At 50.9% G+C, this 25649-nt stretch overlaps 1 protein-coding gene across 2 annotated transcripts in view; it reads right to left on the reverse strand.

Moving 5' to 3' along the window:
• Positions 1-255: 255 nt before the first annotated feature.
• TNPO3 (transportin 3) overlaps positions 256-25649 on the reverse strand; it is a 43324-nt gene continuing 17930 nt past the window's right edge. The window contains exons 4-23 of one of the 2 annotated variants that reach the window (XM_083700116.1): positions 25458-25614; positions 22591-22734; positions 21226-21401; positions 19758-19896; positions 18657-18803; positions 18417-18524; positions 17009-17100; positions 15968-16107; positions 14468-14659; positions 13798-13889; positions 12892-12968; positions 11389-11449; positions 10372-10512; positions 8677-8793; positions 7225-7319; positions 6646-6802; positions 5327-5494; positions 4351-4463; positions 2434-2526; positions 256-597 (exon numbers count right to left, since the gene is read on the reverse strand). In XM_083700116.1, the coding sequence (XP_083556242.1) occupies positions 2466-2526; positions 4351-4463; positions 5327-5494; positions 6646-6802; positions 7225-7319; positions 8677-8793; positions 10372-10512; positions 11389-11449; positions 12892-12968; positions 13798-13889; positions 14468-14659; positions 15968-16107; positions 17009-17100; positions 18417-18524; positions 18657-18803; positions 19758-19896; positions 21226-21401; positions 22591-22734; positions 25458-25614 (2377 nt within the window). In that variant the 3' untranslated portion in view covers positions 256-597; positions 2434-2465. Of the gene's footprint in view, positions 598-2433; positions 2527-4350; positions 4464-5326; positions 5495-6645; positions 6803-7224; positions 7320-8676; positions 8794-10371; positions 10513-11364; positions 11450-12891; positions 12969-13797; positions 13890-14467; positions 14660-15967; positions 16108-17008; positions 17101-18416; positions 18525-18656; positions 18804-19757; positions 19897-21225; positions 21402-22590; positions 22735-25457; positions 25615-25649 lie in introns of both variants that reach the window. The other variant, XM_083700115.1, reaches the window with a different exon arrangement.

Raw genomic sequence — 25649 nt, forward strand, 5'->3', positions numbered from 1 at the left:
CTATTGGGTTTCTTAGATAGGTGTTTGGTTTTTGTTTCTTAATCCCGAATGGATCCTTAAGTAATCATTTTTATTTTCATTTCACAGAAAGTTTACTACTTTGTTTTGCTTTTTCCATCTTTTTTTTTTTTTTTTTGCTTCCAGGCAAATTAGTTTTCTATTGTTTCATATTTCTGTTGTTGTTTTTAAAACATTTTATTACTATTTTCCTTTTCATGGTTTTTTTTGTCTTTTCCCCCCTCTTTCTTTCTTTCCCTCTTTCTCTCTCTCTCTTTTTTTTAAAGCAAGTCCATCTGAAAAAGCAGGCTCCCCCTCCCCCCGCGACGCCGTAGGTCAGTTGCAGCCATCGATATTCGCGGATAAGTTGTGCCCCCCGGGATTTTATGGTTTTTTTCGCGTTTTTATCTCTTTTTCTCTCTCTCTCTCTTTCTCGCACTCACAAGCAGGAACTTCACCGACTCGTTCTCGCGGCAAAGTGTCTCTTCCGGGTTGGCGGGACACAGCAGAGCGAGTCAGAGCCCTCAGCCGCCATGAAGTTTGCTGGTTGTGGGACACTGTCTTGGTAGTTTTATTTCCTCTTCTGAAAATAAGACATTCCTGGGAAAGGAAGGAGGAGGAGGAGCCGTAAAAAAAGGGCAGAGGAAGAAAGGCAGTGTTAGAAACTCAGATATATAATCTAATCGCCAAATGGCAATTAAACCTAGGCTGCGGTTGCCAAAATATGTATGTTCAGGTTTCCCCCTCTGATGGGATTACAGTCATATCTCATGTTGCGTCTGCTTCAGGTTGTGTTTTTTTGGGTTGCGGACTCCCGAAACCTGGAAGACTGAAACGGGTTACTTCCGGGTTTAGGCAGTCGTGCATGCGCAGAAGCGCTAAATCGCACTTTGCGCATGCGCAGAAGCGCTGAATCGCAACCCGCACATGCGCAGAAACAGGTTGCAAACGCTGCGGGTTGCAAACGTAAATCCCGCAAGGATCACGTTCGCAACCTGAGTGTCCACTGTATTACTATTACAGTTGTACCTCCGCTTACGTATCCCTCTGGATACGTAAACTTTGGGATGCGAATGCGGCAAACCCGGAAGTAGTTTTCTGGGTTTCGCAGTGCACGCATGTGCAGAAGCGCTCTATGCGCATGCACAGAAGCGATCCTCCGTTTGCGAGTTCCTCAGGGTGTGGCCGGACCTCCGGAACGGATCCTGTTTGCAACCGGAGGTACCACTACATTTCTATACCGCTTTATTTTTTTAAGAACAAATCTCAAAAGCAGTTTACAACACATTCAAACATCAAACAAGGTTATTGCAGTTCCACAGAATCCTTTCACAGAGTCCAAGACAAGGATTTCCGGAATATTAGCCGTGTTTTGTCATCCTAGGCTTCATCAGTAGTAGAAACTCACATATGATATCACAGGACAGTGGATCTTATAGCATAGTAGTAGCTAATATTCCGGAAATCCTTGTCTTAGACTCTATGAAAGGATTCTGTGGAACTGCAACAAACTTTCGTGTGGATTGTTGGACTCTATGAACAGACAGGTGGAATAGACACTTTCATAAATATGGACCTTATGCACAAACTGATTAGAGAATGAACTGATCCACTGGGTCGTCTACTTTTTCCGTTGAACTTTATGAACTACTTCTGTTGAAATTTACAATTCAATACAACAATTCAATACAACAACAAATACAATGTTTGACAGCTGTGTTTACAGCTGTCAAATATGGCAGCCAGCTGCAGAGCCGTCATGCCCTGGAACAGCGCAACTGACCAGTGGGAGGAAGACACCATATTCAAGCCACTGGCGCCCGCCCCAAGCTTATAGAATCATAGAGTTGGAAGAGACCCCAAGGGCCATCGAGTCCAACTCCCTGCCAAGCAGGAAACACAATCAGAGCACTCCTGACATATGGTTGTCAAGCCTCTGCTTAAAGACCTCCAAAGAAGGAGACTCCACCACACCCCTTGGCAGCAAATTCCACTCTCGAACAGCTCTTACTGTCAGGAAGTTCTTCCTAATGTTTCTTTCTTGTAGTTTGGAACCATTGCTCCGTGTCCGCTTCTCTGGAGCAGCAGAAAACAACCTTTCTCCCTCCTCTATGTGACATCCTTTTCTATATTTGAACATGGCTATCATATCACCCCTTCACCTCCTCTTCTCCAGGATAAACATGCCCAGCTCCCTTAGCCGTTCCTCATAAGGCATCGTTTCCAGGCCTTTGACCATTTTGGTTGCCCTCCTCTGGACACGTTCCAGTTTGTCAGTGTCCTTCTTGAACTGTGGTGCCCAGAACTGGACACAGTACTCCAGGTGAGGTCTGACCAGAGCAGAATACAGTGGCACTATCACTTCCCTTGATCTAGGGTGCTTGAAGCTTCTGCACATGCACAGGAAATTGGGAGGAAAAGTTCAATTCTGCTCACCTGGGAGACAGGCAGAGTGAAGGAGGCACAGGCTACCGGAACAATCTAGTGAAGTCCCTCAAAGCCCAGCAAACCTGTTTGCACTCCTCGGCGCTGTGGGAGGAGAGAGGAAAAGAGAGGGGACCGTTATTTGGGGAGGGGAAGAACAAGCGCTCTGCGCATGGCTATGAACCGTGCGGCCACACATTGCGAGGTGAGGCACCAACGGCCGCCAGTAGACCAGCTTTTCTGAGAGCGAGCAAACCACACAGAGATGGGGAACAACAGAGACCCGGGACGGCACGTCCAAATCCCCGCGCAGCTATAAAACAAACAGGGCAGAAAACTGAGGACCAGGAACTTGAGTCAGAGGTTAGGGAACTGGGCGGAGGTCTGTATAAATCAGTGGTGATGAAGCTCAGGGACAAATGTGTTGTGTGTGCAGAAATAGCCTCCTTAGCAGGCCAGATACTCCCGGAGGAAGCCCGGAATTCCAGTGCCCAAGTGGAACCCACCAAGCTCCCTCCTTTACTCGCACGCAGAAGAAAGGCTACCATGGGATCCCCAAGACCAGGGCACCCTGCCCTCACAGCAGCCCTGCATAAACCGCCTGCCCCAGCTGGAGGAGGCCCCGAATGCCATGGGGTGGAAGGAAAGCCCCGCAGGCAGGCAGGCTGGGGTGGCACTTGGGTGCCGAGACGTTTGCCAAACTGCCTGGCAAGGCGTGGCACGGAGTAACAGGCCAGGGCTTGCTTCAGCGCACACAGCCCCGGCGAAGGGGAAGGAGCCCTGGCAAAGCCGCAGGGCCTCGGAAGCAGATAGGGCTGGGCATGGGCTTGCCTGAGCCAGTCACCCTGTGCTGACAAAGGGCGCAGGACTGGGGCCAAGCAGCCTTGCGGTTTCCCCCTCCCAAAAGCCGCACAACCGGACTGGCAGGACCAGAAAAACCTGACTGGCAACCGGGAAGAGAGAGAGAGAGAAATCCCAGCCGAGGGACACACCGACCCAGCAATCTCCTGGCAAAGAAGGGTTTTCCTCCACAGTTGGCACAGAGAGAGGGGCTGCCAAGCTTGCTCCCAGCATGACAAGCTATTTTAAAAAACCTTTTTAACAGGCATAACACACACGCAAATTGAGATTGGGGATTGCGTGAGTCGGGGGGCTTCACTGGGTCCCCCATGAAATGAATGGCTCGTGATCCACACAAGGATCATAGTTTCATAAAGCCAGTGAGCCAAAACTGCTCAAGGAGGTGAAACATACAATCAGAGTTGGAAGGGACCAAAGGGTGACTGTCCAACCGGTTGAAATCGCTGGTCGTCCCTGGTCGATCCCAAAAAGCTCAACAACTCTGATTGATCTCACCCCCTAAAAAAAGCTCAACAACTCTGGTCAATCCAATGGGTAGATTACTGCCAGTTTATTTCAACTAGGCCAGGGCCTTTTCAGCACTGGCCCCAATTTGGTGGAACGCTCTGTCCCAAGAGACCAGGGCCCTGCGAGACTTGACATCTTTCTGCAGGGCCTGCCAGACGGAGCTGTTCCGCCTGGCCTTTGGTCTGGACTCAGTCGGACCCTTATGTTTCCCTCCCCTTATAGTCTTGATCTATGGGCTACTATAAAATGAGGCTGCATTTTAAACTGTATTTTAATAAACTGGTCTTTTTGTTTGTTTGTCCCCCACCCCCATTATGTTTTATTGTAATTTTATTGGTGTTAGCTGCCCTGAGTCCGGGAGGGTGGAGTATAAATAAAAATGTATTATTATTATTAATAGTGGGAGTAAATCGCAGTCTCTTGGAAGTTGGACGCCCCTGATCTAGTCCAAGGAATCTTGCTGTGTCTGATCACACCGCCCCACCCTTACCCCTGGTACCCCCACCTGACCCATCGCCCCACCCAGCTCCCCCCGACCGCAGCCCTGAAGTCCGCACTGACCTTGTGACCTGCTTGTGGAAGTCTGTCAGCTGCTTGTGGGTCACTTGCACGGCTCCCCCCGATGTTTCCTTTGGTAAGCCCTTCAGCGAGTTCTCCAGCCAGCGGCAGAAGGTCTGTGGCAGCCACAGAGCGGAGAGGGGAGAGAAAGGAAAGGGGAAAGGAGTGACTCCCAAGAGAAGACCCTCCCAAGATTCCGCAGCAACACACAAAGCCTGGGGGGTTAGAACACCTGCTTTGAGTGCAGAAGGCACCCAGCTCCATCCGCAAGCCCCCTGCCTGGAACCCCTGGAGAAATCCCTGCCGGCCAGCGCAGGCCAGTGGTTCCATAAACTCATTGCCAGTGCCCCCCAACTTACAAAAGGTAAAGGTAAAGGTAAAGGGACCCCTGACCAGTCGTGGCCGACTCTGGGGCTGTGGCGCTCATCTCGCTTTATTGGCCGAGGGAGCTGGCATACAGCTTCCAGATCATGTGGCCAGCATGACGAAGCCGCTTCTGGTGAACCAGAGCAGCGCACGGAAACGCCGTTTACCTTCCCGCCAGAGTGGTACCTATTTATCTACTTGCACTTGACGTGCTTTCGAACTGCTAGGTTGGCAGGAGCAGGGACAGAGCAATGGGAGCTCACCCCGTCGCAGGGATTCGAACCACCGACCTTCTGATTGGCAAGTCCTAGGCTCTGTGGTTTAACCCACAGCGCCACCCGCGTCCACCTTACGAAAAGCATGACACAAAAGAGCAGTTTGCACGCCCCGCCAAGGAAGAAGATAACATACAATTCAAGATGGTAAGGGCTGGCTGCATGTTTGTTCAAAACCAAATTTAAATGCGGTTTATCCAACGAAACGGGACTTGGTCTAGCTTTTCAAAGTCCGGTTGTGTCAAGCTAGCGCCCAGAGGGAGGGCAGTGGCGGCTGTCCTGCCAAAAAGCCCAGTGCTCTGCCCACCCGGAAGGCCCAGTCCCAGCTTCCTCCTTACCGGCCTGTCGACCTGCATGATCTCCCACAGCACCTCGGCCACGTCCGGCAGGGTATAAGGCGGCAGGCAGAAGCAGCTGGTGTGCAAGAGCTGGCTCACAAGCTGCTGTCCCAGCTGCGTCATCACCTGCGCAATCAGCTCCTTCCGCGCCTCAAAGTTCTCTTCATGCTGTGGGGACAGAGAGAGGGGGGCTCACTTGCGGGGGGCCCTCAGAGCTGCGGAGGGCTTCCCACCCAGACCATGGGCCGCTCTTGTTGCAGGAATTTATGTATAGGTTGGGGGGGGGTTGTCCCTGCAGCAGATATCATGCACATGCAGCCCACTACCAAAATCAGCACCATCACTTTTGTGACTTTTGTGATTTGTCCCCACAAAACACCCCATCACAGTTTCTTCCTATCTATTCAAAGGGCCTCTGCTGCAGAATACCAAATGTAAGAATTCACTGATAAATGTCTCTATGTACTGACTCACTGGGTAAACTTCATAAATTCCTATAGACATGTGAGCTCAGCTACTCAGCAGCCCCTCTGCCTGAGTGATAATTCCTGGCATCCTGATACCTGAGTGCCAGACAGGTAGCCATTCCAGAAATACCAAACCCAGATGAAGACAAAAGGGTGTGATTAACTTGGCCGGGAAACAGGGAATTGTAAATATCTCTTTTGTTCCACTTGATGGGTGTTTGGTGGAGGGCAAGGGGAACCATGGGGCAGGGTCCAGGATGCTCAGATTCCTGCCACCAGACCTCCCCTTTCATGATGTAACCGTGATGTATTAGTGATGTAGTTTGCAGGGTGTAACACGGAGATTAGCAGCTAATAAAAGTTTGGGTTCTCTTTTGTACAGGGCTTCCATCTTGTTCCACCTGGTGGCAGGTGGGAGTCCTGTCACAACAGTCTTCAATAAAGACCAAGCCTACTGGCTGCTGTTTTGCTCTGGTATTCCTGGCTGGTGTCCTTGTTTTTTGTCCAAGGGAGCCCTCAGATTTCTCCGTTAACACGCTCGGCACCCCGCTTCTGCTCCAGAGGGAAATATCATCCTCATTCCCCCACCTTCTCTGGGGGGCAGGCAACCTTGGAGTCCCCCCATCCCACCCACAGAGTCAGGTGGCCTGCAAATCAGGTCTCTCCCTGCTTTCCAATGACCCTGCTTTTCTCCTTGGGCTAAACTTCGCCCTTGCTCTTGTTAACCCTCAGGTGGGGCTCCCCTCAACCTCTGCGATGGATTATAATGGAAAACTTAATTAAAATAATTTTTTTTAAAAAAAAGCTGTGTGTCTTGGCACCCTGCATTAACGCCTGGCGCCCGCCACTCACGTCGTTGGACACTCCCGTGTGGACGAGGTCACGCAAGAACTTCATGACGCTGCAGTTGGCATCGCGGTGGTCCAGGGTGGTGGCAGCGATGGCCCACTGCAAGATGGGGAGAATGACCTGGCTGCGCAGGAGGGTGATGGGGCTGCGCTGGATGAACCTGCGAGGGGGAGGCAGCATCGGACGGTTAGGACCCCAGAGTTCCCAGCGGCCGGTGAGAAAAAAGAAACCCCTCCTGCGTGTCAATGCCTGATAAAAGCTCTTCGGATCTGGGTCCTAGATACCCCAACCCCATTCCTGATTAGGGTCCCTTCCTGTCCCGAGGGCAGCGGAGCCGCAACGATAGCGGCCCCTCTGTTTTTTGCAACCTCTTTCCTCCAAGGTTCAGGAACACTGACCTTTAAGAGAGACACTGCCAGGCATTTGTGCAGGCCTCTCGGGGGGGGGGGGGAACGAGACTGAGGTTCGGTCCCTGCTGGGATTTGGAGTAAACCAGACCGAAAAAACCTGCTTTGGGTGGGAAGTTCGCAAGGCTGGCCTGCAAGCAAGGCAGCCAGGAGCCAAGCGCAGGGTGTGGGGTACCTGGTTGCCAGCCGGAAGAGGTCGTCCACAGTGTCCGGGTGGTTCTGGAGGCCGTTGGGTTGCTCGATGAGCCTGAACGTGGGGACACACAGAGCCTGGGAGGACAGAAGGAAGCCTTTAGCAGTTAGGTAAAGGTAAAGGGAGCCCTGACCATTAGGTCCAGTCGCAGACGTCTCTGGGGTGTACAGACCTGGGCGGGAACTAGCTTATTGCATAAAAGTAAGGTAAAGGTAAGGGACGTGGGTGGTGCTGGGGGTTAAACCACAGAGCCTAGGACTTGCTGATCAGAAGGTCGGCTGTTCGAATCCCCGCGACTGGGTGAGCTCCCATTGCTCGGTCCTTGCTGGTCAGGGTCCCTTTACCTTTACCTTTACCTTTAAGTAAAGGGACCCCAGACCATTATGTCCAGTCGCAGACGACTCTGGTGTTGCAGCACTCATCTCGTTTATTGGCCGAGGGAGCCGGCGTACAGCTTCCGGGTCATGTGGCCAGCATGACTAAGCCGCTTCTGGCAAACCAGAGCAGTGCATGGAAACGCCATTTACCTTCCCGCCGGAGGAGTACCTATTTATCTACTTGCACTTTGACGTGCTTTCGAACTGCTAGGTTGGCAGGAGCAGGGACCGAGCAACGGGAGCTCATGCCGTCGCGGGGATTCAAACCGCAGACCTTCTGATCGGCAAGTCCTAGGCTCTGTGGTTTAACCCACAGTGCCACCTGCGTCCCTCCAAATGCATGCCCCCTGTAATACAAATATATGGGGGGGGGGCAGCCACGTCTGGAATTATTATTATTATTACTATTATTATTTGAATTTATATACCGCCCTATACCCTGGGGGTCTCAGGGCGGTTCACAGAATAAAATCAAGATATAAAACTACAAAATACCTAATAAAAACAAAACCAACCCAATAGCCACCCCCCCAAAAAAAACACGCACATGGGCATAGGATGTAAATGGGATCAACCCAAGGCCTGGTTAAAAAGGAACGTTTTTGCCTGGCGCCCAAAGGTGTATAATGAAGGCACCAGGTGAACTTCCCTGGGGAGAGCATTCCAGGGACGGGGAGCCACTGCAGAGAAGGCCCCGTTCTCGTGTTGCCGTCCTTGCATTCCTTCCCCAAAGGTTACATTCAAAGGGAATCTGGAGGGAACGTCTCTGAGCATGGGCAGAGCTCGTCGTGCCAGGAAAGGGGCTGTTTCGCAGCACGCGTTCGGACCAAGACCAGGAAGGGGCCTCCCCAGGCCGGGAGAAGCCCCAGCAGTGGCATAGCGTGGGGGTGCAGGGGGGCCGGCCGCACCGGGCGCAACATCTGGGGGTTAGGGTTAGGGGGCGCAAATCCACGGGTTAGGGGGCGCAAAGTACTTGCCTTGCCCCGGGTGCTGACAACCCACGCTACGCCATTGAGCCCCAGAGAAGCCGCAAGGAAGCCCTGGGGGGCCAACGTACCTGCAGCATATCCAGCAGCCCCTGGCGACAGCCTTCCTCCATTCCGTACTCATCCACAAGTATGCTGCCCAGGTAGAGGAAGCAGGAGTGCTGGTGCTCCTGGTAGACGCTCACCATCTGCCGGGAGGGGGGGAGGAGGAGAGAAGCAGAGGTCAATGAATAGGGAGGATCCTGGAGTCGAAGCAGCAGCCCAGTGGACCGGGTGGAGCTGCTTTCTATCTACCTTTCGAGAGAAGGTTCCAAGGCAAGCGACAGCAGTAAGAAAACAGGTGGCATTTTAAACAGTTTAAACCATTCACAACAAAAACACCAGGGTGGGTTCAAAAACATCTATCACAGGTGCCCAAAGGGGCTGACTGAGAAGAAGAGGTGCATATTCAGCACAATTCAAAGTGCTGGTGCTGACTTTGAAAGCCCTAAATGGCCTCGGCCCAGTAGACCTGAAGGAGAGTCTCTACTCCTGCACTGCATGGTCACAACCAATCCTACGATTCTCCTTCCTTGGAGGTTTTTAAATGGAGGCTGGATGGCCAACTGGTAGGGTTTTGACCTTTAAAGCCCTATACGGCCTAGGACCCTCGTACCTACAGGACCGCCTCTCCTGGTATGTCCCACGGAGGACCTTACGGTCTACTAACAAAAACATCTTGCAGGTCCCAGGCCACAGGGAGGTTAGGCCGGCCTCGACCAGAGCCAGGGCCTTTTCAGCCGTGGCCCCGATCTGGTGGAACGCTCTGTCCCAAGAGACTAGGGCCCTGCAGGACTTGACATCTTTGGCCAAGGCGCAGTCTGACCCCCTCCTTTGGTAATCCTCACAAAACTCTGGCCCAATGGTTGCCATTGATTTGATTCTGAACTGATTTTAGAATGAAATGATTTTAGAATGCTGTGTTACTTTTATTGTTGTTAGCCACTCTGAGCCTGGCTTTGCCTGGGGAGGGCGGGATATAAATAAAATCATCATCATCATCATCATCATCATCATCATCCTTCCTATTCCTCCCTTGGTTCACCCTCCCTACAACAACCCTGTGAGGTAGGTTAGGAGGCTGTGACTGACACCCAGGTCACCCGGTGAGATTCCTGGCTGAGAGGGGATTCGAACCCTGATCTCCCAAGGTCCTAGTCTGACACTCTCACCACCCCACCCCACCCCACCCCACTGGCTTCCCAAAGTCCCTTTGCTGTGGGGCAGCTCTGTAAATTAGGTAGGTAAATAGAGGGAAGAAAAATGATTTTTAAATGAATTGATTTTAGGATGCTGTTACTTTTATTGCTGTTAGTCACTCTGAGCCCGGCTTCGGCTGGGGAGGGCGGGATATACCGTATTTTTTGCTCTGTAAGACTCACTTTTTCCCCTCCTAAAAAGTAAGGGGAAATGTGCATGCATCTTATGGAGCGAATGCAGGCTGCGCAGCTATCCCAGAAGCCAGAACAGCAAGAGGGATTGCTGCTTTCACTGTGCAGTGATCCCTCTTGCTGTTCTGGCGTCTGAGATGCAGAACATTTTTTTTTCTTGTTTTCCTCCTCCAAAAACTAGGTGCGTCTTGTGGTCTGGTGTGTCTTATGGAGTGAAAAATACGGTAAATAAAAAATTGTTATTATTATTGCTTTAGCGATTCCTGCACTGCAGCGGGTTGGTCTGCATGGCCCCCTGGGGTCCCTTTCCGAGGCCATTGTTCTACGGGCGTTTACCTGGGTGACCAGAGGCTGCAGAAGGGCCGCCGAGCCTTTCCCCACGCAGCGGACAGCGAAGCGCAGGCACCGGCAGCAGCGCTCCACGATGCGGTTATCGGCACGATGCTTGTTCAGGGTCTCTGACAGGACTGGCCAGATCTGGGCGGAGGAAGGAGAGCGATTACGGAGGGTTTCCTTTACATCGGACGGGGGTGGCAGGCCGGGCCTCCTCTGCCTGGAGACCTAATCCCACTGGCAGCAGCCGGAGTGGCACATTCCACAAGCTCAGCACTAGCAGGGAGAAAGGGGCCAGGCCCCAGTCTGCAAAAGTATTCAGGCCGCGGGACTTTGCTTATCTGGCCATTTGCGGAAGGACCAGGAGCGTGAAAGCCTGACCGGGGGGGGATGGCCAAGGCCCCAGTGCTGCAAAGGGTGGGCCACGGGGTCAAATGCGCACACAGAGCGCCGGGACAGCGCGATGGCAAACGTCTGGGGCTGGGAATCCGTTCAGTCCCCAGTTTAAATATCACCATCGATTCATTAGGTAAAGCCTTGTTTCCGTGCCCCACCATCTGGGGAGAAAACTGACCTCCCCCTTACAGGGGTTGTTGTAAGGATTACAGAGGCAATGTACGTGAAGCATTAGGACTACAGAGGTAATGTACGTGAAGCGTAAGGATTACAGAGATAACGTATGTGAATCCTGAAGAACATGATAAAAATATACATGACATTATTATTACATACAGTCACCCACCCCTTACCATGGGGGGCACCACAGAACAGGGGAAACGAGTAAGTAAAGCCCTCGGCTACCTCCCAACCCCACCCCTTGGCGTTGCTCCATCCAGGGTGAGGAGGAGACAAGGTCAACAGGAATCCAAGCTCCACCTGTGCAATGACGGCTGAAGTGTGCCACAGAGGGCCAGCCCACATGGGTGACCCGGGCAAGTAAGCCAAGCCGCTTCACCAGTCGCCCTCTGGAGTGAGCAGGGGGGCTTCTCCACCTACCTCCTGGATGACTTCTCCACCTACCTCCTGGATGACTTTTTGGCACGGGTGGGTCTGTCCATTTTCTACAATAGGATTGGTATGCCTGCGGGGAAAGAGACGGAGGGATGGAATTCGTGGGTGAGCTGGGCTGGAGAGGCAGGTGCCAGCTGCTCTTCCACTGGCATGCTTAACGGGACAATTGCCCCGGGGAAGGAGGGCTGCAAAGACACAGTCCCCTCCTTCCCAAAAAAAGCAAAACAGCAGAGATCTGAGAGACGTGTGGCTGACATGTTGGCCCATCCTGAAACCTCAGGAGGTGGGGAAAGGGCCCCTTGCAGATCCAACCGCAATCTAAGGCAAGACCTTAGGGTGGAGTTGGACAGAATCAACTGCAGGAACCAAGTGCAGGGGAAGGAAAACACAACAATATTTGGATATGTGGAGAGCAGGAAGACCAACCACCTTTGGACAAAGGCTGAAAGCAGATTGCTGCTTCCCAAATCATGCTAACGGCAACAGATTTAAAGGCAGAGAAGCAAAAACAGAGCTGCAGAGTTGGGAGACAAGGCTGGATGAGGAGAGGCCCTTGTAGATTTAGCCAGCAGCACAGCAGAAGGAGAGAACGGGCATTTTACACACCTGGCAAACTTCTCTCTGCTTTCCTAATAGTGCCCTTTCAGCTGCTATGGCTTCTGCCAAACGATCCCAGGGACTGACATTTGGCAAACCCAGAGATCCCTATATGGGCCTCTCTATTGCTCCCCATCCCGGTCCGGAAATAAACAGGTTCATGGGGGGAAAGGTAAAGGTAAAGGTACCCCTGACAGTTAAGTCCAGTCGCGGATGACTCTGGGGTTGCGCGCTTATCTCCCTCTATAGGCTGAGGGAGCTGGCGTTTGTCCGCAGACAGCTTCTGGGTCATGTGGCCAGCAGGACTAAGCCGCTTCTGGCGAACCAGAGCAGTGCACGGAAACGCCGTTTACCTTCCCGCCAGAGTGGTACCTATTGATCTACTTGCACTTTGACGTGCTTTCGAACGGCTAGATGGGCAGGAGCTGGGACCGAACAATGGGAGCTCACCCCATCGCAGGGAATTGAATTGCCAACCTTACAATCGGCAAGCCCTAGGCTCTGTGGTTTTAGACTACAGCGCCACCCGCGTCCCTTTCAGGGGGAAAGGGAGCGCCTATTAAACTAGTTGAATTTCTGTTGTGCTGCTCTTCCCAAGGGAGCCTGGATGGATGGATGAGAAAAGAGGGAAGTTGTGGGGGGAGGAGGAGGGAGGAGGCAAGCAGAGAGCATTAGACCGAAGTGGGAGGCGGAGGAACGTTATCTGGGGCTCTCCCCCCACTGCCACAAATTCACTTCCTGACCACAGAATTTGAGCTCCGTTGGTTCAGGAGTTGAGCGAGTGTCCGGGAGATCCTGATTGAAGACGTCCAGAGGAAGACACACCCGCTGTTTCGGGTGAGCAGCCTGATGGCTATTGTTGCCCCCCAACCCCATGGATAGGGGGAGAGACCCCGGTCCCCAAAAGCTTCTTACCTAAATATAACAGCAAGGCGATCTAGGGGCACAGTGGGGTCTGAGGAGAGGCCATTGCTCGGCTCCTGAGAGAGCAGCTGGGAAAAAGAGAAAAGACACAAGACGGCTCAGGGAGGGACGTGGGACTCCCCTTCCTCAAGGAGGGTGGCCAAGAAAATGTTGCCTTGTTGCCGGCACTTGGGGAGGGGGTCTCCATGTTCAAGCCACACGTTGGAAGACCACTGGTGGGCACCGAGAGTGCCAGCGACAGTCCCTGAGCCAACCCCTCGGCCCGATTGTGTGGCTGATAATTTGACGCGCGACCTGGGGGTGGCTGGGAGCGACACGCTTTATTAAATGGGGCTGGCGTTTCCAGAGGCAACCCAAGACGACCACCACTTCTATGGCTTAATTTGTTACCCAAACGTCATCAGCAGATCCAGCTTAAAATCCAGTTATTAAAAACCGTTGGGGGAAAACCGAACTATAGTCAAAAGGACAGGCAGGAGGTCCTGAAAACAAGGTATCTCGGGTGTTGAGGCTCAACGGACAGAGGTGCTTCTTCAGAGAATGTCAGAAGAAACTGTATCATGAAGGCAACAGACACATCTCTGTGGGGATTCCCGCAGCTTATGGGGCTGCTGCAGAGAAGGCCGCCTCCTAGGCCACACCGACCCCCAACTACCCAGAGGGCCCCCTTTGCTAATCCAAACACCCGAGAGGGTCTGTAGGGAAAGAGAGGGTCTTTTGGGACAAGGCTTGACCCCTTTGAGCAAAACAAGCAAAATGTGTGTTTTTTAAAAGCGCTTGCCTTTCTTCCAAATGGTGAGGGCTTGCTTCCAAGTCCACCTTTACCAGTTTTTGTCCCAAAGCTCAGAAAACCCTCCCTCCCTCCAGGTAAAGCAGCCCCGCTCAGACGGCCCGTACCTTTTTCAGTGCCATCACCTGAACGGCACAAAGTTCACTGAGACACGCCGAGATCTTCTCCAGCGGGAGCCTAGCCAGCACCAAGGCAGTCCCTGAAGAAGAAGGGGAGAGGCGGCCACTTCATAAACCAAACCAGCCCAGGGACCAAACGGCCTCAAACGGCTGAGCTGACAGCAGCCCTCTGGGGTCTCCCATTTCCCCCTGAGAACCAGTGTGACGTAGTGGCAAATGGGAGGGACTAGGATGGAGAGGGGAGACCAAAGTTCAAACCCGGGACTAGGAGTGGGGAGATCGGTTTCCTGATTCCGGAAGGCCTGTAGCTCAGGGATAGAGAATCCAACTTGCATGCTGCAAAGATTTAATCTCCAGCTTGGAGTGGAAGAGACCTTGGCCGGAAACCCTGGAGAGCAGCTGCTGGCCAGTGTGGACAACACTGAGGTGTACTTAGCAAAACACTGCCGTCACACTCTGCTTGTAGAAGACAAGCATGTCAGCGAGGAGGCTACGCTGTGCCAGTATTCCTGACATGCTAGCTTTCCAGAGGCAAGGGCCCTTCAAAATATGCTGCTGTTGTAGGAGGACACCAAAGACGTGGTCCAGGGAAGCTCCCTCTCCTCGCCTGTGGGGCTGCCCCCCCCCCCGCCGCTGCTATCACGGAAAGAGAACGTACCTTTCAGGAGCCCCACAGCTGCTTCGGGCGAGAGCATGAAGGAGTCCAGGGAACGGGCGATTTCCAGCAAGCCGCTGAAGTGCTGGGCCATGTGGTCCCGGCACACAGAGCAGATGTTGTGAATGGCTTTGGCCGCCACCGAAGCCAAGGACTTCTCACAGAGGCCTTTCATCAGGTAGCCAAGCACAGGATCTGTTGCAGGAAGAGAGGGCAGCAGTGGGAGAATGAATGAATCTTTTTCTTCTATTATTATTAGTAGTATTAGTTCCACCCGACATCCGAAGATCACAACATTGAAGGGCTGTTCCGCCTGGCCTTTGGTTTGGATTCGGTGTGACCCTTATTTTTCCTTCCCCTTATGGTTTTGATCTATGCTCTTCTTTTAAAATGAGGCTGCATTTTAAATTGCATTTTAACCTGTATTTTAAAATGGGTTTTTTTCTCTATTATGTTTTTACTGTAATTTTACTGGTGTTAGCTGCCCTGAGCCTGCCCTGGCCAGGGAGGGCAGGGAATAAATAAAATTTATTATTATTATTATTATTATTATTATTATTATTATTATTATTATTATTATTATTACTACTGCTACTATTATTATTATTAAAATACAAAATGAGAACACAAAATGCATAAAACAAAAACAAACAGATTACACTACCCCCGCCCCCGCCAACATACCAACTGTGTCCAGGGCAGCTGTTTACCAGCTCCATCTGGTACGCAGGCTGAGACCCTACCTGCCCGCGGACTGTCTCGCCAGAGTGGTGCATGCTCTGGTTATCTCCCGCTTGGACTACTGCCATGTGCTCTACGTGGGGCTACCTTTGAAGGTAACCCAGAAACATCAACTACCATATTTTTCGCTGTATTTCCCCCCCTAAAAAGTAAGGGGAAATGTGTGCGCATCTTATGGAGCGAATGCAGGCGGGAGGCTCTGCTCAGCGCTCCCTTTAAAGAGCCGCATGGAGCATGTGTGCGGCTCTTGGGGGCTTTTCCCCGAGGAGGGAGAAGGGCTGCACACACACTCCATGCGCTCTTTAAAGGGAGCACGGCTCTTGGGGGAGCCTTAGCTGCGCGCAGCCTCTCCCGGGCAGGGGATGAAGACTCCCCTTGCCCGGGAGAGGCTGTGCACGGCCAAGCAAGAAGCCAGGACAGCCAGCGGGATCGGGAGAGGCTGTGTGCTGCGCAGCGATCCCACTTGCTGTCCTGGCTTCTGGGATTCAGAATCCCCCCCCCCCCTTGTTTTCCTCTTCCAAAAACTAGGTGCGTCTTATGGTCTGGTGCATCTTATAGAGTGAAAAATACGGTGATTCAGAATGCGGCAGCCAGACTGGTGACTGGGAGCGGCCGCCAAGACCATATAACACCGGTCCTAAAATACCTACATTGGCTCCCAGTACGTTTCCGAGCACAATTCAAAATGTCTCTGCCCCCATCGTCCAGCCCTGATGCTGAGGCCCAGCTCTGAGGGCCTTCTGGCGGCTCCCTCGCACTCACCAAGGAAATGGGGGTTCCTGTCCACAACTTCGCTCATTTCGCCAACCAGCTCGATGCTAGTGTAGCGGACGGCCGTGTGCACCGATTCAGGCAGGCGTACCACCCCTTCCAGGACCTCCACCAGCGTTGGGTTGTTCTCCCTGAGGGCAGGAAACGGCAATTACTCCACAGCAACAACAAAAACAAAGCTCTGCAAGCAGCTAGCCCATAACGGGGCCTGGGCGGAGAGCCTCGCTTTCGCAAAGAGGGCAAAAAGTGCCTCCAGAAAGAAAGGTTTCGCTTTTCTAGTCTTCGCCACGGAGAGTGCAGTGAATTGGTTTGTGCCAACCTGAACTTTTTCTACCCACTTCCACTTTAAAGAAGAATGGGAACTTTTTACAAACTATTTAAAAAGACAACAAAATGAACTGGACTCCTTGGGAGGTTTTGAATACAGTGGTACCTCTGGATGCGAATGGGATCCGTTCCGGAGCCCCATTCGCATCCAGAAGCAAACGCAACCCGAATCTGCACATCTGCGCATGTCATGATTCGCTGCTTCTGTGCATGACGTCATTTTGACCATCTGCACATGCGTGAGCGGCGAAACCCGGAAGTAACACGCACCATTACTTCCGGGTCGCCGCAGTGCACAACCCAAAAATACTTATCCCGAAGCTACTTCAACCCGAGGTATGACTGTAAACATACACAGATTTGTTGAGAATTAATATAGTGGACAGATAATATAAGGATGTATACAATTTTACAATATGCAGAGAACAATATGAGTTGAGAAATCAGAGAGAGGAGCTTCTGAGGGAAGTCTTGGGGAGGGGGGAAATGATGAAGATGATTTGTTTTGATAATTTGTTATGTTGATATTGTTAATAATTTTATTTTAAAAAAAAACCTGAACTTTTTCTATGGTTTATTACAGTAGATCACGTTATGAGTTTGACCCAAAGGCCACTGGCTGGTGACTTGGATATACACACAAATGCTAAAATGAATTTATGGTCCCTGGTCCACCCCCTCTAGGACGGTGCTGGCGGTACTCACTGGTCAACGCTCTTGGCTATCGAGGCCATGATGAAGAGGACTGCTTCCGTTACTTCCCACGGAGGGTTGCCCTCTTTCAGGGTAGCATACAGCTGCGAAGAAGGAACAAACACAAGAATTAAGTATTCAGGGACATGAGCTTTTTCGTTGGACGCACCTTAGCCATAAAGTCACTGTTAGGGGGGACTTTCCGGCCAGTTCGAAAGAGGAGCAGATCGAGGGTTTTGGACCTCAAGGGCAGAAAAAAATTCATGCAGTCAAAGTAGATGTGTGACTGTGGAAAACAGAAGGGTAAATGGCTTTTAAGAGGGCCCCAGGGACCAACATAAGGCATGCCAGTGAAAGTGGGTTGTACTTTGTAAAAAAAATTATTTAGCAGGATGTATATGCTGCTCAATCAAAATAATCTCCTTTAGCCAGTGGTTCCCAAACCTTCTTTCTCATGGATCACTTGGGAATCGCTAACTGTCTTGGCAAACCACTTAATAATTTTTCTGCCACTGTAGCAATTGTAATGTGCTGTGTTGTGTGGTTTTGTATTTTTACACACACCATGAACCCCTGAATGAAGCTCAGAGACCACTGATAGTCTGCAGATCAGAGCTGGGGAACCCCTACTCAAAGAAATTTGCATAAAACGCTATAAAGAAGTCACTGAAAATAGCAATAAAGGCAGACTTGAAAAAGAGCGGAAATCATTAAAATTATGAAATAAATCACATTGGGTCGGAATCAACTACAGAGTTGTATTAGCTCAGCAAAAGGACTCCTGCCCCCTTCTTCCTCAAATCTGCTCTGGAGGACTGGGAGAACCCCGCAGATCAGCACCCATGGAACGATCACCTTAGTGCTACTTTGAATTCTACCCTTTAAAAATAAATAACAAACTCGAAATTAATGGACTACGGAGAATTAGATAAGATGACAGGAAGGATTCGAAACCTGCGGTACCAGAGATTCACAGAAGATTGGAATAAATATACGAACTATTTGAAGAGCAATTGTAATCAACAAATCACGCTAGTAGGACTACAAGAAGTTTTGTAAGGAGAAATATATGAAGTACTGCAAAGAAGAGAAAGAAGAGATATGAGTTATAACACTAAATGTAAAAGTGGAAGTAAGAAATGTATATTAAGTGGAAAAGATTGAAAAATTTTCAGACGTGATTGATGGAAGCCAAAAAATTGTTTTAAGATATAAACGGATGTTTAATAATTGTTGAAAACGATATGTTAAAAAATGATTAAAAGCTTAAATAAATATACAAAAGCAGGAATTAACATGTGGACATGCACTGGGAAACGAAGCCCTTTCAACTCCTCCACCCAAACCACCCTCAAAAGCCAGGAGGAGACGCCGGCAGCATTTCGGGTATCCATACCAGACCAACCTGTTCCCCTCTCACCTGGGCAAAACACTCCACAGAGCCAACCAGGAAGATCAAGTCTTTCACAAGGTCTGACACTCTCATCCGGAACTCTCCAAAGTCGTCCGTCTCCTCGGGGATTCCTTCCTAGCAGAGGAAAACAAAGGAGGGAAGAGGGAGGGAGGGAGCGTAAGTAACTACCAGTAGCTCCCCTCCTGTGGGTCAAGTACAAAGGAGGCACAGGGGTGTTTGGGGGCCAGGAAGGAGAGGCGGACGTACGTGGTCCGGATCCAGCTGACAGTGCCGAGCCAGGGCGTGAAGGAGCCTCTGGATGTAGGCCTTGAAGATGCTGTGGATGACAACGTCCTCCGTCTTGTACAGGTGCTCCCCCAGCCGGTACCAGAAGTTGAAGGAAATCTCCACCACCTGTCATGGGCAGGAGAACCATTTATTTATTATTTATTTTCTAGCATTTTTTTTTAAAAAAAACCTTTCTTTACATTTATCATCATCATACCCCCAGCCACTCTGGGCAGCTCAAAGCATATACAAAAACAAAGTAAAATATCAAACATAAAAAAACTTCCTGATACAGAGCTGCTTCAGATGTCTTCTAAAAGTTATGTAGTTCATTATCTCCTTGACACCCGAAGGTGCCACTACCAAGAAGACCCTCTTGCCTGGTTCCCTGTAACTTCGCTTTTTGCAGCGAGAGAGCAGCAAGAAGGCCCTCCGAGTTAGACCTCATTTGTTTGTTTTAGTACATAAGAAGGTATATTAAAAGTTCCCAATGAAGCAAACGTAGAAAGGGACATCTAGAACTAAATACAAGGAAACCGATATAGAACTAAAAATACGGGAATGTGGGTGGCGATGTGGGTTAAACCACAGAGCCTAGGGCTTGCCGATCAGAAGGTTGGCAGTTCGAATCCCTGCAACGGGGTGAGCTCCCATTGCTCGGTTCCTGCCCCTGCCAACCTAGCAGTTTGAAAGCACATCAAAGTGCAAGTAGATAAATAGGAACCGCTCCGGCGGGAAGGTAAATAGTGTTTCCGTGCGCTGCTCTGGTTTGCCAGAAGCGGCTTAGTCATGCTGGCCACATGACCCGGAAGCTGTACGCCAGCTCCCTCGGCCAATAAAGCGAGATGAGTGCCGCAACCCCAGAGTCGTCCGCGATTGGACCCAATGGTCAGGGGTCCCTTTACCTTTTCCATACCAATATCAGAAGACCCTTTTAAACTCTCCCTCCCTCTCTCTCTCTCTCTCTGTACAATACAGCATCACCCAGCACCCTCCCGTTGCCTGAATGGCCCACGCTGCGGGTGCCTCCACCATGCCAACAACCCGGAAATTGAAGGGATGAGGGGGCGGCCTTCCTACCTCGTACTGCGGGTGACCCGCGCATATCAAGAGCAGTTCTATTGTCCGCAGGTCCCCCAAGCCTTGGCCTGGGGTGCAGACAATCTTATCCAGAAAGGTCTCGCAGAGTTCCGTGAAGATCCGGCAGTAATTGAGAACTCTGAAGGGAAAAGAAAAATGAAGGGTAAGCAGTGCTCCAAGTCAGCAAGCCACAGCCTTTGCCATGGAAATGCCCATCTCAGGCAGGAGCGGAAACAGGATTGCACACACACATTTACCACTGTCTCCTGCTCCCATATCTGCGCTGGCTGCCACAGCCCCTCACCCGCCCAATGGGAAGAGGAACAAGCTCTGCAGGAGAGACCCCGGTCTGCATGCAAGCCTTTGGCAACTCCATTTTAGAGGAAAGGCGGGTAAGAGGTGCCACGTTAGAAGTTTATAAACTTAAGCATGGCACCGAGGAAGCGGCTAGAGAAAAAGTTTTGTCCCTCTCTCCAAATTCAGGACAGGTAAAAAGAAGTAGTTCTTCACATAGCGCATAGTTACAGCTTGAGAGTGTTAAATACCTAGACAGACACTAGAATGATGTAGTTTTTAAAAAGCCAGAGTTAGAGATGGGAAGGCCGAGGGGGGGGGAAATTGGGGGGGACTGGAAACCAAGTTTTTTTCTGTTTTTTTCCAAATGACCTTGGGGAAAAACCTGTCTCCCCCCCCCCCAATTTTTCTGGTTTTTCCCATCTCTAGCCAGAGCATACATTTCTTAACAGGAATAATAATAATTTATTATTTATACCCCACCCATCCGGCTGGGTTTCCCCAGCCACTCTGGGCGGCTCCCAGAAGAATATTAAAATATAATTATTCCTCCAGTATTAAAAGCTTCCCCTAAATAGGGCTGCCTTCAGATATCCTCTAAAAGTCCGATAGTTGTTTATTTCTTTGACATCTGGTGGAAGGGCGTTCCACAGGGCGAGCGCCACCACCGAGAAGGCCCTCTGCCTGGTTCCCTGTAACATGGCTGACAGTGCAGAGGCAGAGTGCCCTTTCCAGGGTGGGAATTGTTGCTTGAAACTTTACTCAGGATCCTAGGAGACATACAGCTAGTTCCATATGCCTAGGGGGGATTTGGGCTTGCATTAATAAATAAGGATGATTGAAAAGCTTTAAAAAAACCCCCTCATGAATTAGCTAAGGGCAGTGTGCAAATTAAAACCGCAGCCCACTTTTGAAAGAAAACTTTCAGAAGCAAGCAGTGGAGAGGACAGAGCAGGTGTACGGTTCAAAGTCCCAAATCCAAATGGGAACACTTCTTTGGGTTGCTAAAACCTGTGTGTGTGTGTGTGTGTGTGTGTGTGCGCGCGCGCACGCATGTTTAAAACACAATACAACTGAAACAGAAATCCAGCACAGATGTGCCTTTCATCTTTCCTCTCCTGAACCTGCCGTGCACAGACCACTCTCCCCATAAATGGTTACTCCGGCAACTCACTTGTCCAAATCCTCTCGAGCCACGGCCATGTGGTAGGCTGCCTCAAGCGTCAGGACCCCCTGGAAGAGCTGCAGGGCCAGGGGCAGGTTGGTCTCCACGTTCTCAATGGCGTAGAGCGCGGAGCAGACGCAGTCGGAGGCCGCTTCGTGCAGGTTCGTCGACGTCTTGTCCTGTTGCTGAAAGGCACCGGGGAGGGGGAACTGGGCTTAATCCTCTGCTGCAGAGATCTCATCCAGACTGTGCGCACCACCCCACCCCAGCACAAATACAGAGAGAGACGGGTTTAGGTTATGCACACTTTCCTTCCACGAGGACTCCTGTGTAACATCTGCGTAGCCAACCAACAGATATACGGAACGCAGAAATGTCCCGAGACCACCTGCTCAAACAGGGGTCCAAAAAGCAAGAATGCAAAAAGGGTAGAGGGCAGCATCAGACGACAACCAAGGAACAAGTAAAGGGAGGCAAATGGGGTCCAGGATACACAGGGTGGAAGACGCAAGTCTTGGGGGGAAGAAGAGTTTGGATTTGATATCCCGCTTTATCACTACCCTAAGGAGTCTCAAAGCAGCTAACAATCTCCTTTCGCTTCCTCCCCCACAACAAACACTCTGTGAGGTGAGTGGGGCTGAGAGACTTCAGAGAAGTGTGACTGGCCCAAGGTCACCCAGCAGCTGCATGTGGAGGAGCGGGGAAGCGAACCCGGTTCACCAGATTACGACTTCACTGCTCTTAACCACTACACCACACTGGGAAAGGGAAAGGCCTGACAGATGAAAGGAAAGTGATGAAACTCTTTCAAAAACAGCCTTCAGCCAACCCGGGGCCTGTTTTGGACTGCAAAGTCGATCAGCCCCAGCCAGGACAGTTCTTTACTATAAAAGCACCCCCACCCTTGAAGGAGATTCCCCCCAACCCCCACTTCTGCATCAAACAGAGCAGAGACGGTGGGCTAAAGGAGGAGGAGAACGCTGCTTTTTCCATCAGACATGGTTTGACTGCAGGAGGCACTGCAAGCTCTTTTCTGCAGCGCAAATGCTCTGGTGGGCAGGCAGTCCCCTACCTCCCAGTAGAGGGTGGGACTAGACAGCCTTTGGGTTCTTTCCAGTGCATTCCACTGCAGAGAGAGCCCCCTCCTGTTCTGTGAACACGCAGTAAGCTGCCAGCAGACACAGAAACAGAGAAAGAGAGCGCTATGCACACATCAGGACATTTCAGTCGCTGACTGTATCCTAGCGTAAGACTGGGCCGTTCTCTCTTCAAGAGCTGCCCAGATGAAGCCTTTGCAGCAACCAAGGCTGCACTGAAGGCCTCCCTGATGCCAGGCTGCCCTCTGCGAGAGAGGAGGGATCCTGGAAAACTCACCAGAACCTCAAAGAGCAGTGACAGCAACTTGCTGTTGGCCATGAAGGTGCTGTCGAGGACGCCCAGGTTGAACCAGCTGCCCAGGCAGCGGAAGATCTTAATCAGCATCTTCTCGTCGTTGCCCGCCTTCTCCACACAGGTCATCTGCAGGGAAGAAAAGGAAACTGGGAGAGGGGGCTAGGGAGACCTCGCAGTGGTGCTGATAGTGCTCAGCACATCCCCAACAATGCAATCTGTGCATGTGTTAGTGCCTGAAATCTGCAGCTCACATGCAGGTGGCCCTCCAGCTGTTTTGCAGTAGGGCAAGCTGTGCTGGCTGATGGCAACTGCATGCCCAAAGGGGCCTTATGGTCTGTGTGTGTGGTTTGGGAGCTGCACGGTCAGGGGAAAAACCAATGCTTTCCAGGGTTGTAAAGACTGCAGAGAGAATAATTGGGTGCACTCTTCCCACCTTAGATCAAATCTATGCTGTCAGGTGCCATAAGAAAGCGTCAGAGATTGCGCAGGATAGTGCGCACCCCGGAAATGATCTCTTTCAGCTTCTGCCTTCTGGAAGAAGGTCCAGGGTTATAAAGGCGAGGACTAGCTGCCTGAGAAACAGTTTCTACGCAAATGCAATTCTGGTTCTAAACGCAGCATAAGGGGTCTCTATAGTATAGCGTATTTTAAAATGGGGTTTCAGAGTTTTTAGGGGGGGTTGAATGTTTTATGTAGTTTTTCAATTTCATTGTTCTGCATGGGACAATGACAATAAAGATATCATATATCATGCATCGTAGAAGGCTACTCTTTGCCAGCGCATGCCCCTCCCTGGGCAGCCTTCCGAGAAAGGGGGGTGGGTCTGAATTCTGCCTAACGTAACATCTCTCAAGGTTGCCAGCCCCTATTTCTGTGATGGCAGAGAGATTCGATTCACAGAGGGAACCAGGGAATGCAGGAAGGACCCAAACAGGAAGTAGATTGTGCCAGGAGACAGTCGGTCAGTGGGCAAGTTATTCCAGCTCACCCCGAGTGACTCAAAAGTGGAGCCTCAGCAAAATCAGGCAGAGAGGCTGAGAGAGACCATGCTGGCCTCAGCAGCTTTGCTGTCTTAGTCAAACACTGAGCCTGGATCACGGCAGGGCGCCAAGGGAAAGGGGGGGGGAATCCCCTCCATTTTAAACTGGGGGAGGGCTGCCCAGCAAAGTCCTGCCACATCCTGTCCTCATCCCATTTGTCCTCAAAGCTCATTCTCTTTTTGAAAAAAGCTGCCACTATTTCAATGTGGGCTGAAAGCCGTCACCCGCTTAATCGACGAGCGGAATCAACCAAAACTTTAGATGAAGAAATAAGACAAAAGAGAAAAGCTGCAATGCCCCGGTTAATTGACTGAGTAATGCTTAGTTAATTGACCTGAAGAGTAGCATCCAGGCTGCGATTCTCCAGGATATTCTAGCACCAAAATAAATAAATAAGGGGGGGGGGGTAAACTTGGCCAACGTGCTGGTTCTGGCTGGGAGATCAAAAAGCAATGGTCATGGGAGTTAGGGGTTGTAGAAAAGGTTACGGAGCGTAACACACAACTTAAGAGGGGTTAAATCTAAAACGTGACTTTAAGTCACTTGGTCTCCGCTCCTTGAGTTTCTTTTGAGAAGTCAGGGAGCAATCTTCCCCCCAGATCTCCCCACTGTGGACAGGCATCACAACCTGAACGGTTTTGGTTCTTATTTTAAAACCTATAAATTATCTTCATATTGCTGCCTGTGTATTTTCTTCATGACTTTTTGGATTTTGTCCTTTTTCTGTGCATCCACAAGCACCACTGGAGCTAGGTTCGTAGCTATGTCTTACGTGCCTGTACTCTTCTTGTTCAGAGGTTTTTATGCACAGATTGGATACGGCCTAGGACCCTCGTACCTACGGGACCGCCTCTCCCAGTATGGCCCATGGAGGACCTTAAGATCCATAAATAGCAACACCCTAGAGGTCCCGGGCCCTAAGGAAGTCAGATTAGCCTCAACCAGAGCCAGGGCCTTTTCAGCACTGGCCCCGTCTTGGTGGAACGCTCTGTCTCATGAGACCAGGGCCCTGCGGGATCTGATTTCTTTCCGCAGGGCCTGTAAGACAGAGTTGTTCCGCCTGGCCTTTGGCTTGGAATCAACTTGATCCCCTCCCCCTCTTTTCTTTTTCCTTTCTCCTTCTGCGATGGAACTCCTATTTGGGGACTTCCCTGGCTTTTTTCTGGCCCACGTAGGACCAGTCTAGATAGTTAGCCTTGGTGAAGATTTGACGCTTTCATCCCCCAAAAGCTTTTGATTTGAGTTTCTACTGAAATAAGGCTGCATTTTAATGTTGTCCTTAATCTTGTTTTTCAGTTGTATTTGAATCAATTGTTTTTATACCTGGTGTTAGCCGCCCTGAGCCCGGTCTTGGCTGGGGAGGGTGGGGTATAAATAAATTATTATTATTATTATTGTTATTATTAACCCGTCATGAATGTTTTAGTTGAGATTCCTGCATTGCAGGGGGCTGGACTAGATGCTCCCTGGGGTTCCTTCCAACTCCACAATTCTATGTAATTTTTGCTAAGCTGAAAAATCTCAATAGATTGAAAAAGGAAAGCAATAGGTTCCCCACCCATTCCTTTGCAGGCAGCCTATGAGATATCAGGCCCTAGACTCAGACACACACCCCCAGGAGCATGCAACTTTAAGTTCAGTCGTCCAGGGAGTTAGACTAGGCTGAGATAGACTGGGAGGCTCCAAGTCGCCCACTGAACTCCAGGGCTAAGTGGGGATTTGAACCCAGACCTTCCCATCTCCATGTCGAGTTCTCCAGCCACTCCACCCAATCGGCTCCCAGGCTCTCCCTCTTTCCTGGCTGCTTACCAGCAGAGAGACCACCGTGCTGGAGTAGTAAGCCAAGTCTTCGATGATCTCAGTGCGGCGGTTGGCTCCGATACGCAGGGACCGGCTGTGGACCTCCTCCGGCAGCACGGTCAGGATCTCCAGTAGGAAGGGCAGCGAGGTCACGTCATTGTTGTACCTGGGGTTCCAGGGCGAGGGAGGGGGAGCGTTGGG

The sequence above is a fragment of the Podarcis gaigeae genome, assembly GCF_964106915.1.
Source record: "Podarcis gaigeae genome assembly, chromosome: 10".
In the NCBI taxonomy this organism is placed as follows: Eukaryota; Metazoa; Chordata; class Lepidosauria; order Squamata; family Lacertidae; genus Podarcis; species Podarcis gaigeae.